The sequence below is a fragment of the Tyto alba genome, unplaced genomic scaffold (genome assembly GCF_018691265.1).
Source record: "Tyto alba isolate M040663 unplaced genomic scaffold, T.alba_DEE_v4.0 Super-Scaffold_27, whole genome shotgun sequence".
Lineage (NCBI taxonomy): Eukaryota > Metazoa > Chordata > Aves > Strigiformes > Tytonidae > Tyto > Tyto alba.
In genome coordinates, this window is record NW_024881301.1 from 33,292,446 (window position 1) to 33,308,596 (window position 16,151).

The 16,151-nt window shown below is 35.4% G+C and overlaps 1 protein-coding gene across 1 annotated transcript in view; it reads right to left on the reverse strand.

Moving 5' to 3' along the window:
* Positions 1 to 16,151, reverse strand: part of ABCA13 (ATP binding cassette subfamily A member 13) — a 198,826-nt gene that overhangs the window by 66,428 nt on the left and 116,247 nt on the right. Inside the window, exons 42-46 of the mRNA XM_042797875.1 lie at positions 9,435 to 9,681; positions 8,343 to 8,432; positions 7,665 to 7,737; positions 5,409 to 5,527; positions 4,341 to 4,428 (exon numbers count right to left, since the gene is read on the reverse strand). Coding sequence (XP_042653809.1) covers positions 4,341 to 4,428; positions 5,409 to 5,527; positions 7,665 to 7,737; positions 8,343 to 8,432; positions 9,435 to 9,681 — 617 coding nt within the window. The remainder of the gene's footprint in view (positions 1 to 4,340; positions 4,429 to 5,408; positions 5,528 to 7,664; positions 7,738 to 8,342; positions 8,433 to 9,434; positions 9,682 to 16,151) is intronic.

Here is a 16,151-nt window from a genome sequence, read left to right on the forward strand (position 1 = left end):
TTGGATCCTTTCTAAAATTACCATCTATATAGTTACATTTTGGAAACTTCCCTAAAGATTCTTTTCTCATCACTCTGATGCTGTTCTCATCTAGTGCTCTTCCATATATATGTGTGCCTCTTCTTGATATTAGTGTAAACTTCCAGATTATTTTTTTATACTTGCAGATAATTGTTTTTTTCTTTCTTCTGATATCCAGCCACAATCCTTACTTGCACATTAGTTTCAGGTTTCGACTGTTTTTCCTGCTGCATTCTTCTCTGTTTCCCAGTGCATATTGTCTAATCTTCAGATCTATTTTCCTCTCAATAGTTATTTTCTTTTGATTTATTTTCCTGACTACCTACTTGTTTGGATCTCCACATTGTACTCTGTTGTGAGGCAATGTTTACAACACTCTAGTTGTCCATTCAATTTCCTCCCATGTATCCTATATCGTGCTTTCAGGCACCACTCTGAGCTCCACTGTCTCTTCTCCTGTGCCTCTCACCCTTGAATCTTCTTTGCCATAAGCTCCGTTAGTCATTATTTCAAAAATGAGCAGCTTTGGTCTACCACTACTCTTGCTTGTATTAGTTTTCACATTTTCTACTCTTCTTTACATGGTCTTCACAACTGCTTGAAATCTCAACAGCATCTTATGTCCCCACATTTAAAGAAAAGAAAAAAGAACAAATCCCAAACTCTTTCCCCCTTTGCAAACTCATATGCAACTCCTTTGTTCTCCTCCAGTCCAACTCCACAGATTACTACACAAACTAGATCTCTCATTCTTTAATCAACAAGAGAGTTCTTTAAAGAAATTAAGCAAAATAGAATCTAAGCATTCTAAGGAAAGCTGTAAATCTTTGCACTGATGGATCTCCTATGGAAGTAGCAACCAGAGCAAAGAAACATAAACAAGTGATCAAGAGTAGCTAGTCTCTTCCACACCCCCACACGGCCATTTCTTATTTTATCCTTTTAAGAAAGATTTGTGCTGAACAGAAAGTTATTCATACATAATGAAACTCCACAGCAATTGTGTTCATTGTATTGAAAAAAAAAAAGGCAATTAAGAAAACAATAAAGCAAAATTCTGATGACACATCTTCATTTAATTGAAACAGGGAAAAGTTCTCAAGTGTTCACAGAACACCTTAGAAATATAATGTGACCAGTACTTAAATGAAAATACAAAAAAGCATAACAGAGAATTGTGTGCAAAAGTACATTACAATATTCCACACATTAATTAGAATTATTCCTCCAAGCTACGTTATATAACTGGATCAAACCACCAGGAAACAATCAAATTGAATCAGGATATTTAATTGTTTATAATCTGGAAAAAGAGTCATTTGAGATTCTTCACTTCATCAAAAGACACATTTAAGCTCTTTTTTTCTAAAGTCTTACAGCTTATTCTAAATTGATTGCAAAGGTAAAATATAAAAAAGGAAAAATATTAGTTCCAGCTGAAATATCTTTCACATTTCTTGTGTGACACAAAGGTATTTATTTACAGAGGGCAAAAAGAGATGAGCAATAGAAAAATACACAACTTAAAATGATTAATTCTTATTTTCATTATTTTATCTTCTATCCATGGTTAATAAAATTTCATCCCAAGGAAAAACATGGCCCCTCACCACATTAAATAGCAGTTCTGCAAAGACATGTTTTCCGTTATTCCATACCATTTTTACTTGCCATTAATATTCCAGAATAATGCTGGACTGACATTTTGACTAACCTATGTCCTGTCAAGCAAAAAGGATGAGGAGGAGCAGAGAAATCTCTAAGTGTTGGTGGACCAGATTAATGGTGGAGAGGCAGAGAAAAAGTGTATCAGACTGGAGAGATGTAACTTCCTCTGGACATTTATACTCTTACTGTACAGTAAAGCCTCAAATCCCACGTATGAGAACGGAAGAATGTACACTTCAGAATGCTAACATGCAACAGTGTATATTGCTTTTCAGGACTATTTAAATTTACCACATGCTCTTCCTATATTTAATTATGTTATAAACATCAGCAACTATTAAATCATATGGAACATTTTTTGCCCACATTATCAAAGGAAACTAAATATTATACAGTCATGAAAATGCAAAAAATATGAAGAGGAGTTGTGCTTTTGCCACATAGCAGTGGTCATCAAGACTGTCAATAATCAATGGTTTTAATCAGCCACATTAGTCATATGGTAGATATAATATCTCTCATGCAGGCACACATGCACATTCTCTGTGTGCATGCATATGCCATGCATGTGGTATATACAGCATGGTATGATTAAGTAAAGGTATTGAATAGGTATTGAATAGGTATTTTTAGTTTGAACTGGAAAAATTGTTGGCTTTTTGAGTGGAGGAGATTAACATATAAAGATTCACAAATTTTCTAAAATGAAATGAATTGTACGATAAGTCTCTTCAAATGCAAATTTCTCATTTTCTTTCATACAAGGCTATGTAAATGGTACATTCACTGTCTCATCAACAAGCCTGAAAGGCCAAAGCAAAAGTCTGGTCATTAATCACTGAAAGGTTAATGCAATAATTTGACATTGCATCAGTTGAAAGCCACTTCCAGGAGGTATTTTAGATAACACAGTGCCCTTTATAAATCTACTCCACTATTTTCTTTGGGTCTGAAATATGAAGCTTACTCACTAACAGTATAACTATAATTTATCCCTGTGCTGATGGCAGGTGGAGCTCTATGCCAAAGATATTTAAAAAAAAAAAAAAAGGACCCTGACAAAAAACACAGTGCAGGCATGTCAAAACAAGAGTCTAAAATGATTAAAGATACATAGGACTAAAACAGCAGTCAGAAAAACACATCTTACTGCAATCCTCTAGGACTTCAAGTTCCTAATTAAGGATTGATGGAAATGGGGCTCAAAGCTATAAGAAATTTGGAGGCAGAAGGGAGATCACAAATGACCAAATTTAATATATATATAAGGTAGAGTGTGTATATAAAATAGAGTGATTTTTAACAAACTAGTTGAGGAAAAAGCATTGCAAGCAGGCAGAAATTTCGCAAAACTAAATGTGAAACGATATTGGATTAGAGAATATCTGTACGTTGTTTTAACACTTTGTCCCAAAATAGATTTTGGGATAGAGCACATTTACACCATTTCTTCTCTTCTTCTAACAGCAAATAAAATCTAGCTTCTACGCCCCCATAAAAAATTTTCAAGGCAAAAGCATCTTTTTTTCATATTCTAATATGGAATCTGGAAAGTCCACATCTTCCACTTAACAAATCTGTTTTGCCTTGAATACAAAAATAGAGACTACTCACTTCAAAGGAGTATTATTTAATACTCCTCTTCAATCAAAGGAGTATTCTTCAGTATTTCCCCCAAGACTGCTGTTCCTCATTATGGGTCTACATTTGAATGGATGTCAAAAGAGAAAAAAATTTTCAAGGCATTCCCAAGGAAAATAAAATCCCTTGCACTGATAATTGCCTGTTAGCCTCTAGGTCCTATCCCAACTCTTCACAGTACGGAGATACTGTATCCTTACAGTGCATACCAAAAGGCCTCAAGGAAAAACTCTTTCTTTTAATTGTGCTTCAAATAATCCTTCTTTTCCTGACTTCAGAGGTAGCTCCAAACAGAAGACAATGGTTTTCTGTAGCATTGAGAGACAGTACGAACTACTGTCAAGAAGAGATTCAAATTTCACAACCTGACTAATTTCAGCAAGGCAAACTTCTATTTCTCTTGGATAAAAATCGAAACTTACTCATATTTGAAAAGGTAATTATAAACATAGTGTAGCACATTTGTTATGCAGAAGTAGCTACTCTTAGAAGATAAACTTTCTTTTTTTTTTTTTTTTTTTTTTTTTGAGGGGGAAAGGGAGCAGGGAAGAAAGAGTGAAATGTAGCAAAGAAAACTGCTCCTTGCAGGAATGAAGAAAGCATCAATAATAATTCATTTTTGAGATGTTCAATGAACTTTTGTCAATACTGACATTGACTTTTTGTAGAAAAAAAAAAAAAAAAAGAAAAAGAAGGATTATCTGGGCTGACTACCTAAAAAAATTTTTAAATGTGAGCTCAGCTAGACTCTGAAGTAAGTTCACAGGAAAAAACAGCAAAAAACCCATATCATTTGACTCATTTAAAACTGCTTCTCAGAAAACAGAACACTTCAAGAATTATGAAGAGAGACATGGACTACAATAGACAAAGAGTTTTCCTCCCAATTTCTAAATGCAAGGATTTTATGTAATGACTTATTATTCGCTAAGTGCTGTGAAGTCTGGGGTCTGAATAAGTACGCAACACATACATACAAATGCGCACACACACATACATGTAACCCTTACCTTAGCCAGAAGCTTAGATTTGGTATTATTCAATTTTTTATCTTGAAGCTCAAATGACTTCCTCCCTCCAAAAGACCAACCACCATATCTGGCAATTGAAAATAAAGTAATAACAAGTTACATGCCTTAAGCTTAGCAATTTTTTCTTGCAATGATAAAAAGGTAATATCTATGTTAGTGTTTTATTTTTCAGCTGAAAGTAAAACCTCACCCCCCATAAACTCCTTCTCTATTAAGAGGGAGGAGTTCAATATACTCTTGAATCAGGTGAACATTATTGCTCTTTTATAGCAAAAGGATTCTCTCTGATAAGAATTTTTACTTTCTGAAAGCTGAAATCCCTGAGCAACAGGAGGGTTTTGAGTAAGTGAGGTATTACTGACTTTTGGAAACATCTTAAACAGCTTGATTTCTTCCTACTCCATTCATATTCTAGCTCAAATCTTTCATCCTAAGATGTTTAGTTCTATTTTTATCAAATCAGATACACATTTTTTTTTTTTTTAATGCATATATGGCTAACACTTTCTTGATAAAATCATACTTGGTCTAGTATTTGCACTTGGGTGTCAAAGGCAGTTGTTGAGTTGTAAAGGAACATACGTAAACCTCAAAATACAGCAGATTATAACCTCTGTGGCTGGTATCACAGAATATGAAGTCTTGCCAGGGGGATGCCATCTGTTTTTACTTCAAATAAAAGATTAATTGGAGCATATCCACCTCTATTTGATTGAGTCTCTGAGAAATGGAAGCTACATTGTTCATCTGATTTGCATATGCATATACATTTTCCTTCTCTGAGGTGCTGAAATAACTCCCTGTGTGTAAAGAAGAGCCAGGGTATGCCTAGAGGCCACTATCATGCAATTTCTAGAGGATGCTCTGAGAAGTGATCACGAAGGAGGTTCCATGTTACCTTAGCCTAACTCTATATCTTGATTACGACCAACAGATAAAGGCAACTACCCTTTATATTCTCAGTGATGTAGGTCTATGTTCTGGATCAGGAAGGACTGTGTTTTTTACATACAAAGGATAAACAAACCTTAGATATTTTAACGTTACCTTGCTTTGTTGGAAGGCCTCACTAAATATTCTTCCACAAGGAAACCTGAAAGATTATACAAAATATGTCCTTTCTTATTCTTCATATAAGGAGCAGAGGTATTGAAACTTGGACACATCTGAAAAACAGTTTGCATAAAATAAGTAAAGCACTCTTAAAAATCAGTGGTATTACATTGAGCCATATTTTTTAATTTTTACGTAGATTTTACAGCATTGCTTTTCAACTGGATTTGCCTTTCTCAGCTTTGATAACATTTCAATAAAGTATGTATAGTTTTATATTTATAAGACATCTCAAATAATTGTGTCACCTACATTTTAGAACAACCGTTGATTTCGCTTGCAAACCTGTCAGTCAGGTTTGTTTTCAAAACATCAAAACTTACATATAAGTTTAGAAAGGTTTACAACAATAAAAAAGAGAAGACTGCTATTTGTGCCTGAGAAGAAACACAAAAAAGGCACTAGATGAAAATGAGATGTAAACAAAATTATAATTAATGCACTATGCTTCTAAAAATTTCATTGCTGCAGAGAAGAATAAAGGAAGATGTTTTCTAATGATTCAGTGACATATTTTCACAACCAAAGAAAAAGAGACAGATATTATGACTAGATATCTCAGAAGCCTTATAAAGTACATTATGTATATAAACTGAAAAATTTTAATGCTTATTTGACATCCCAACCTTACACAAATTAAAATTCATTCTCAGAGATTCTGATTTTCCATAGCTCACAGTTACAGGTTCTGCCTCCACTGTCAAGTGACTTCTCTGCTTTGAGCTGTCATGGTTAATGGGCCTCTCCCTGTGTGAGTTCCCATTCCCATTTTATTTAAGCTTTTTGTATTTTAAATATACATCTTACTAGCATTAGAAGCAAATTTGTTCCTTGCCCAGCAAAGTAAAAAATCAGTTTCCTCCTTCCACTTTTCCCAAAACGGTATTGCTATATTTCAGATGCAAGTCTTACTCTAAATATATCTCTATGAAGGATAAAACTTATTTGATAGAAAGATCCCATCCAGGGAAATATATTTGTCACTTCAGACACAGTTTCACATTCTTCTTTGTTACTCAACCTCAGATCAAGCCAGCAGGAAACGTCACTTAGTCAAGAAGGCCAGAAATTCATTATCTTTTTCCAAATCCTTTCTTTGCTTGAAGGCTGTTTTATTTTCAAATACACAATCCAGCCCTAACAATTATATCTCCTTCACATGTAGATTCCCAGGTAGCTACTATCATCTAGGATCACCTGTCCTTCCCTTTTGAAAGTAGGCATTATGGAAAATATTATGGAAGTGTTATTTTTAACCTTCTTTTACATGAGTTTTTTTTGTAAGGAAAGGCCTTAAGTCACCAGCAGGTTGAGGGAGGTGATTCTGCCCCTCTAATCCACTCTTGTGTGACCCCACCTGGAGTACTGTGTCCAGCTGTGGGGCCCTCAACATAAGAAGGACATGGACCTGCTCAAGCGGGTCCAGAGGAGGCCACAAAGATGATCAGAGGTCTGGAGCACCTCTCTTATGAGGACAGGCTGAGAGAGTTGGGGTTGTTCAGCCTGGAGAAGAGAAGGCTCTGCGGAGACCTTATAGTGGTCCTCCAGTACTTAAAGGGGTTACAGGAAAGGTGTGGACGGACTCTTTATCAGTGGGTGTAGTGATAGGATAAGGTTTAATGGTTTTAAACTGAAAGAGGGAAGATTTAAATTAGATCTAACGAATAAATTCTTTCCTGTGAGGGTGGTAAGACACTGGAACAGGTTTCCCAGAGAAATTGTGGATGCCTCCTCCCTGGAAGTGTTCTAGGCCAGGTTGGATGGGGCTTTGGATGGTGTCCCTACCCATGGCAGGGAGGTTGGAACTAGATGGTGTTTAAGGTCCTTTCAAACCTAAACCATTCTATGACTCTAATATATTTAAAGCAAAGTTGCATCTGCTGAGAATAGTTCAGCTATGTCTGATTCCTGTTATTTCAGATCAATCTATAGCCATTTCTAATGCATGTATACACACACACACATGCTTATATACACACCAAAATTGTGCAAGCTCTTTCCCTGAAGATATTAAAACACGTAGCCCAAACATTAGTTGAAACAGAAGGAAATCTCCAATCATAACAAAGCCAGTGATCTGAGGGTTTATTTCCCCATCCCTTTCTCTAGCCTTTCAAAAAGAGTCAAGGCATTAGATGTATATATGTGCACATAATTTTTACATACAAAAGTAAATATAAAATGACATACCTCTTGCTCAGCCACACATCCACATGAATCCTGAAGTGATGTAGATTCCATCTGCCAACATGAATTATTTTTTCTAATAGGAATAAACATAACAATAAGAACAACCATTAAATGAAAGGAATATATTACTTAATGGAAGATCCGCAGAGTAACAATCAGATCTGGGATCTTGAACAGTTTCTGAGAATTATATCACAGTGGCAGCTGCATCTAAAATTGTATCAATTTTATTCATTTGTATCAGAGTGGATTCACTAAAAATATTTATATAAGTAAAGCAACAAATAATCTCTATGCCTTGTTTTTTTGCAGCAGTAAGATAAGTAAAGCATAGTCACCACTCTGCATTACTAAATTTGGAAATCTATAATGCTTTGTAACAACTATTGTACTTATTGTCTAAACTTCATTCATATGGGCACCAGACCTCACCAAATTCCTCCTGAAATTAATCAGAAAGCTATCACTGACTTTTAAGGGATTTGGATCAGACCTTTAACAATGGAGACTACTTATGTACTTTACCTGGATGCTGGTTCCTTCATCAGAACATATTTATCATTAACCTCATGCTGCCAAGAAAAACTTAGGAAGGTCCCCATTACAAAGACAAAAAATACTGAATTTACAATATTTATAATTAACAATTAAGGAAGTAAATACATTATTCGCAGTTACCCTTGGTTTGAATGCATGCATGTGTGGTCCCAGTCAGAGAAATATCTCAGTAGAATCTGAGAAAGGTTTCCTAGATTATCATCTTCAGTGCTGTTCAAAGTTGACCATGGGGTGGGGAGGGTAGTTTGAAAAAAAGAAAAAAAATTTTATAAAAAGGAGAAAGAAACACAAACGTGTTAATATGTCTAGCTCTAATAACTTTCAGGCTCAAGACCCTACATGTTTACCAAGAAATTAAAGAACTATAAAGTCCATGCATAAAAAACATACCAAAAGAGCAAAAATATCTAATTTCAAAAACTGTATGTGAACATGTGAAGAAAATACAATACAATTTTAACTAAATAAATCTTAGCATCTCCCCACGGCAATCTTTCTCTCCATAAACATGCATTCCTAACAGCACAGTTTCACTGTTTTTATGTTTCATTTACAAATTAGACAGCACCATGTTATGTTTATGAATGTATCTGGATAATTATCCAGTAAATAAAGTGATCTGTATGTGATATGCACTCAACACAGAATAGTTCAGAGCTGAGCTATAGATACTGTGCATTAAAGGTAAATAAATAAATAAATTAAAAAAAAAACAACCAACCAACCAAACAAATAAATAAATAACTCTAGTCAGCCTCATAGCTGAACATATAGAGTAAGAAGGGCACCAGACTTTGTTATTACTGTGTGACACTTCTGAACCTGAAAGATTATTTTGTGAAAATGGCTTCAGACCTAAGCAATTCGTTAAAATGAATCATGCAAAGGCTTGTTTAAATACACGTGCATTTACACATAAATGGTCATGGTTGTTATTGAAACAGATTACCCAACTCAAATTGCTCCAAAGTCTTTGCCCTTTACTCTAGAAAATCATTTTCACAATGCTTTTCTAATTTTATCTCACCCTCATAATAATCTATAAAAATGTACTAAACATCTGAAAAAAAAAAAAAACAAAAAAAACAAAAAAAAACCCAGCTACTGTAAAAAGTATTATTCTTCCTAGAATACAAAGTCTTTAAAATATGAGAACTCAAGGGTAAAGGTCCCAGAACCCTGGGTATTGATGATGATGGATGAGCCCTTTACCTAAAGAAGGATTCTGCATTGTCATAAAGTCTTGGTGTCAGCTTGAGAGAAGGATAATCAATAGCCAGTGGCTTCACACTAAACAAGGCCATTGCCAGTGCAACAAAGAGGACAGGCAGCAGCACATTTGACAGACTTCCTCTCCAGTCTCGCCTAGCATGGTGAAACCTCTTCATCAGAAGGGCAACAATCTGTGTGAGAATAAATCGGGCTCCACACACACTTGAGGTCCCCGTAAGTGAGATATCTGAGTGAGGCAAAAAAAACAACTCTATTGACAAACACGAAAAATCAAGTTGAACTTTCATGTGCTACATTTTAAAATATAGAATATAATAGTCTTTTTGATACAAAAACCAAAACTACATAAAGCTACAATGTTCTCCTGGATAGAAAAGTATAACCTCCCCCAAGAATATCTAATTGTCTCTTACCTTAAGGGAAAACAGATACTCAGCTAACATATTATCTCCTTAGCTTCCTGCACACAGCTAAAGGAGTACTGAATACCTATTTTTCCATGGTTCTTGCACTGATACAACCATTCCTTGTGCATTGCCACCTTTACTTCCAGACAAATTACTATGACAAACATGGCCTGTATTAGCACTGAAGTCTTGATCCACCTTGACTGAAAGCGCCAACTTTTCCATAGGGATTTCAATGGGACATCTTCAGAGTATGTAGTACAGCATCATAAATGCTAGAAATGTGGAATCTCATAAAAGCATTACCTTAATTTTTCTGCTCATACGGGACTGATAAAATTTTCTAATGTGCTTGTCAAAGCTGTTTTCAAAATCCCAACTAGTGGGCTGCCATTCACATTCCCACTGGAATATGTCCACATCTTATTAACAACTCACCAATCAGACATTTTCTCGATAGAGTCTCCCTTAATTTCATTTTATTGTTCTTTCCTAGATACTTGTGAATCACACCAATCACTTTGTCTCCATTTTAAACCCTAATGTCTTCCAGGTATTGTGCAAGATATTACCAACTTCTCTTCCTTTGTGGCCTTGCCAGACTGAAAGTGCTTCAGCCTCTTTTTCCCCTTATAGCACAGTAGTGTCTGGTAGATTTACTACCACAGGTATTTGCACTGTAGCAACACTGAATAGCCTGTTTATCATAGTGTTCAAAGACATACTATATTTTATGATCCCTTGTGATTTGTCTCTTACTACCTTCTTTTCTATATATTGAGACAAACAGCATTTCCACATTACATTTTAACAACTACTTGTATGGGAGCTTTCAAGTAACCTCAAATTAATTGTCCTTCACTTAATACAGGTTTTTTTCTGGCTTACTGGAACTTTAATCCCAGAAGAGAGAGATGTGGGACAAATTGGAGGAAAGATAAACAGAAAAAAAAAGTTGAACTTCTGACAGAGTGGCTATTGAGCAAAACAGCTCAAATTTTGTACTCTACAAAAAACTGGACTGTTAATGATAAACTTACAATTTCTTACATTAAAAATTATGTGTATTTTGCCATGAAAAATTATAAACAATTAGACACATTGTGGGAAACTGTGGCTTTTAGGATTTGGACCTACACAAGAGGAGGAAATCAAGTGAAATAAGGCTTAATGGTGACAGAGAATACCTCATGTAGACTTCTCAAGACTAAGAATTTTGGAAAAAGTTAAACATCACATCCATCTCCAAGAATAGCAACAAGGAAGATCCAGGTAATCATAGGATAATCATCCTCAGTCCCTAGGAAGGTTACAGACCAATCCTCCAGAAAACAACACCCAGGATATGAAAAACAAGAAATGACTAGGAATAGGCAACATGGACTTGGTAAGGTTGAACTGTGCTACCTGAGTGCTCGCCTTGAATAAAGGACTGGTTTGGTGAATGAAGGAAGAGCAGTGGTTTCTGTTTACTTTGACTTTACAAAGCCTGTGGCATGGTCTCCCACAGTGTCCTTAGAGAAAATGGGGTGAGGAGGACTACAAGGACCATTGGCTGGACTGCCAGGCACAACACTGCAGGCTGTGAGCCGCTGTACGGAGACCAACTGAGGAGGCAGTTGGTTACTAGGGCTGTCCCTCAGGGGCAATGATGAGAAAAACACTGAGTATCAGTACACTTGTTAACACACACACATGTGTGCACACCTGCCCCTGATCCACACTGTTTGGAGGCATCTGTGGGTCAGGCACTGGGGATAAGGAGAACCTCCTGGGAGCAGGAGCAGCTTTTCCAGAAGCACCCATGGACCCCAGTGGCACCAAGGAACAAAGTCTCTGCTCAGGAAATGGACAAGAAGCAACAGGCACCGGCTGGAGCATGGGAAATTCTGACTTAATGTATGATGAAAAAAATTTCATTGTGAGGGTAACAACCAAAACTCAAGACCAGACTGAACAAGGCACTGAGTAAGCTATTCTTACTTGACCCACTTGACCTCCTCTTCCAACCTTAATATTCTCTGATTCTATTAGATTCCAATTAACTCCAAGTAATTAATATTTATTTTATTTCTGGGGAAAAAATTTCCAGTATTTATTCTTTTAATTCTGCAACTGAATGACATTTCTTTTCTTCCAGAAAATCCTACAGACCAGAAATTCTATCTTTAAGCAGTTCTAATCACAGCCTTATCTTACTAATTTGACAGCTAACATAAATGGGATTTAGGATTTTGAATCTCTGTGGAAAGAAAAAATAGCTACAAAATTCAGATCTTGGTCCATCATTCAAGTGCCCCAATCAAGAAGGTTTACATTTTGGTCTCGGAACCTGTGTTTTTCTATAAATTGGACTAGTAGGAGAAGACAACCTTAGTCAAAGAATTTTTTTTAAGCAAACCTCTTATGAATGTATAAAGCTCTTTGAATTATTATGCTAAGACTCTCAATAGTTGACTCAATACAGAAATTGAGACACATGGAAGCAGAACAATTTTAAAAGGATGAGTGATTTTAGAATAAAACAAATCCTGTGTTTCCAGCTGAGCATCCTTGAAATTGTAAAATATACCATATCTCATCTATCAAAGCAGTGAAATACCAGAAAAATAACACAGAATGAGTTATTTGCCATAGCCTGGGACCTGTTCATAGATTATAAACATGAAACATGCTTCAAAATATTTGCACTTTTGAGTCACTGAAAGAGGACTATGACAGCTACTTTCTGGAGGTAGAAAAGGAAATCAAAGCTGCCATTCGTTCTTTTTTCTTGACAAATGGAACAGATATGATAACAAAATAATTCAGATTGTAATAGGAAGAGAAACTGTCATCCTGAATAAAAATAATTGTCCATTTTGTCCAATATCCTGACTTTTACTCAATATTCCTAATGCTGGCCAGCCAAGATACATCACAACAAGATGCAATAAACCATTATATTAAAAGTATATGTTTGCCTCAGGCACTTCTTTTTAAAATTATCTCTTCTAAAAAAGTGTTTATTATTTTAAATTCTCATTGAGAAAGGTGTCAAATGTCTTTATGAATCACCTTAAATTTCAGTCTTTGTGACCTTGAAATCTGTCATTTGTTTGTGTTTCGGGTAAAACCCCAAAACCTTGTTTATCTGTTTTGAATTTATTCTATTTGATGGTACTGGATATGCTCTTAAATCTTGCTTTAGGAGGCAGGTTATCGAAGTTCCCAATCTATCTTCTACATAAATAATCTCAACCTTTCAGTCTCCTCTTATAAAAATCTTAATAGTCCTAATCAACCTCACCACTTGCCTCAAGTCCCCTTGTATTACTGCTGTATCAATCTCAAGATATATTGTATTCAACACAGCTGTCTATCAGATGTGGAAACACTAATGATTTATACAATAGCATTATGCATTCTTGTACTGATCTGCTTGTCTTCTTTATGCATCATACCATTTTTGTCTGACTGCAGCCACACTGTGAAAAGTAGCCTGCACTGGGCTTTCCATAATTGACTCAGAATGGCTTTCAAGATTCACAAGGTGTTAAATAATTTAAAAAAAAAAAAAAAAAAAAAAAAAAAAGAGGCAGCTAAATACTACTATTCTTGTATACACTTGCCATTTAATACTTCATGTTTCTTAATCCTACATGCATAGTCTAATTTAATTTTCTTTTAACTAAAGACTACAGAATTAATTTTTGCTTCATACAAATTGTAAGTAATTCACCACCTACATTTGGTATGTATGTCAGGAGGCATAAAAGCAGCACACATTTATGGGAAAACAGTTTCTGATTACGACTGATAATCATAAAAGCTAGAAGACAGGACCAGCTGACCTCTGTGTTATGAAGTCCATTTTTATACAGAAAGCTTATGGAAACATTCTCATTAATAATTTAGATCATAAAATTAAAAATCTGACCCAATTGTTAGAAGCTATCTTGCCTGACTTATGATTACAATTATTCACAAGAAGTGCAATTATGTTTGCAATTAAGTTGTATTTCCCAATTCATCCAGACTCACCTTTGTATTATAGAAAAGATTTTTGCCACTTTCCAGTTCATATAGTTAATATCGGCTACAGGGAAACAGAGCATAAGTCTTAAAATTTGGGAACGAAGATTTTGAAAATCCTTACCTGTAGACTGCTCTAGGATTAGGAGCAGAACCAAATATTGTCAGAATCTCTAACTGGATATTAGATGGTCTTTTTCACCCCTTTTTTGCAACTCTAGAAAATAATGTCATTCTAAACTTTTTTCATATCACATTAAAATAAGGAAAAATGGGCTATGAAACGGTTAACAGCCAGGAGTAGACATTTTCAATTCTGCTTCTGTCATTATGGTATTTAGACAAGTTATTTAGAGGAGGTCCATCTCTGGAAAGACAATCCTGGAACTGAAATACCCTGGTAAAACAGTTGAGCTAGCTCACATAAAACTGTTTGCATTCACAAGCAATGTATATTTATAAGCTTATCATAATTCTGTGCTAACAAGTAGTTCTAGGCTGAGATAGTGATTTGACATCATTCTGCATTTGAACATATGCCATACTGGTGTAGAGCCAGTGCTAGCCCAACAATCCATACACAGCATTCCCTTAAAGGTATAAAAATGTCCATCTTCTTACATATTTGTTTACTCATTATAAAAATAAGTATAACATTGATTTTATTTCCAGAACTGATTTTCATGTAGGGCATTTGAATAAAAGGCACTTTGATGGTGGGAGGTATGAAGGGAATACCTCTAGTCTGTGTTTCATGCTATGATTGGTTCTTGTTTATACATAATAGGATCATATGCTGTCTCCATACAGATGGACAGAAAAATCTGTATTTTGGGGGGAATTTCACAAGAGAAAATCCCTTCTGGCACTTTTAGATATAAATCCTCCCATTTCCCCCCAGAGTATTTTTAGTTTTAAGCACTGTCAATATTTCTTCTAAAAAGTTGATTCAAATTGTTTCCATCTCAAGAATTTCCTGTCCAGAAAAACAAAACTTCAGCAAAACTTCCTTCCTCCTTCCTTCCCCATACATATTGCTTAACTGATATTTTCTGAAGGGATTTTTTTTTTTTTTTTTTTTTAAATTAAAAATTCTGGACCACAGATTCCAGAATGGGATTCTGCATGGGCCTGATCTTTGAGATGGAATAATAGAACTCTATGTAACTGTAGAGTTCATCAGTAACATTAACACATTTTAAAGCCAAAGCATTGGTGTCTGTCACTCCACAACCTTGTGGAGAATCCATTTCATGACTCAGATTTCCCAAGCCCTTTTCCTCAAGCCAGACAATTGACTGATCAGAAGATTTCCTTCCTTTAGTTAAGACATACTTATTGGTCAATATTCAACATGTTTAATATTTTAACACACTGAAGACCACTGAAAGGACAGCACAAAGTATGTAACTGATTTCTGTTGGAAAACTGAGAAAGAACCAACACAACCAGAAAAATATGCTGAACACTCTCACCAAACAAAAAACAACACCCAAATCTCACAGCCCAAAAAATTGTCCCTAAAAAAACTACCAGCGAATTTGTAAAGCAGCCTCTTCAAGCTCCTTCTTTTTGCACTTCCCAGAGAAACAGGTATGAACAAAAGTTAATTTATAGACAAGAAGCAAACTCCATTCAAACTATCCATTCTATTTTTAGAAGAAGTAAATTATAAAGTCAGGCCTAAACACAGCAGCTATGATCTACCCACATCAATGTGCAAGAGGCTTAAGAACCAGTAGGTCACCATTGTACCTAAGTCTCTTAGAGTCAGGAACACTTTACAGTACTCTCACTCAACTGGTTGAAGGGGAGATACATCTGACCTTCACTGGCTAAACAAAAGAAACAGCCATATAAAGTGTTTTTGTGCAGAAGGAAAAGTGTAAAACATGCAAGAGTTAGATAACAACAAGCCCTCATCCATAAAATTATTTTATTGTTTCTCCCTGCTTTGTTATCAATCAGTGACAGAGGTGCATCCAAGCAACAGTATTTGATCCTGGACTTCACTGTTTGTATGCAAGATTTTCATTCAAGTTTGTTGCAGGTGGTGAAAACTTTGTACAGATTCATATAAGGCACATAATTAAATGGCAATGGAAAATACATCACTAGTATCCACCAGAGAAAAAGAAAGAAACAAGACAGAGGTATAGCAGGTTTTTGTCCCCTTTCTTCCCATTCTTTTATTTTAGTTTTTCACAAAGCACTATGACATAATCTGAAAAAAGTATACTGCAACACACAGCACATGTCAATTTGTTAACAAATA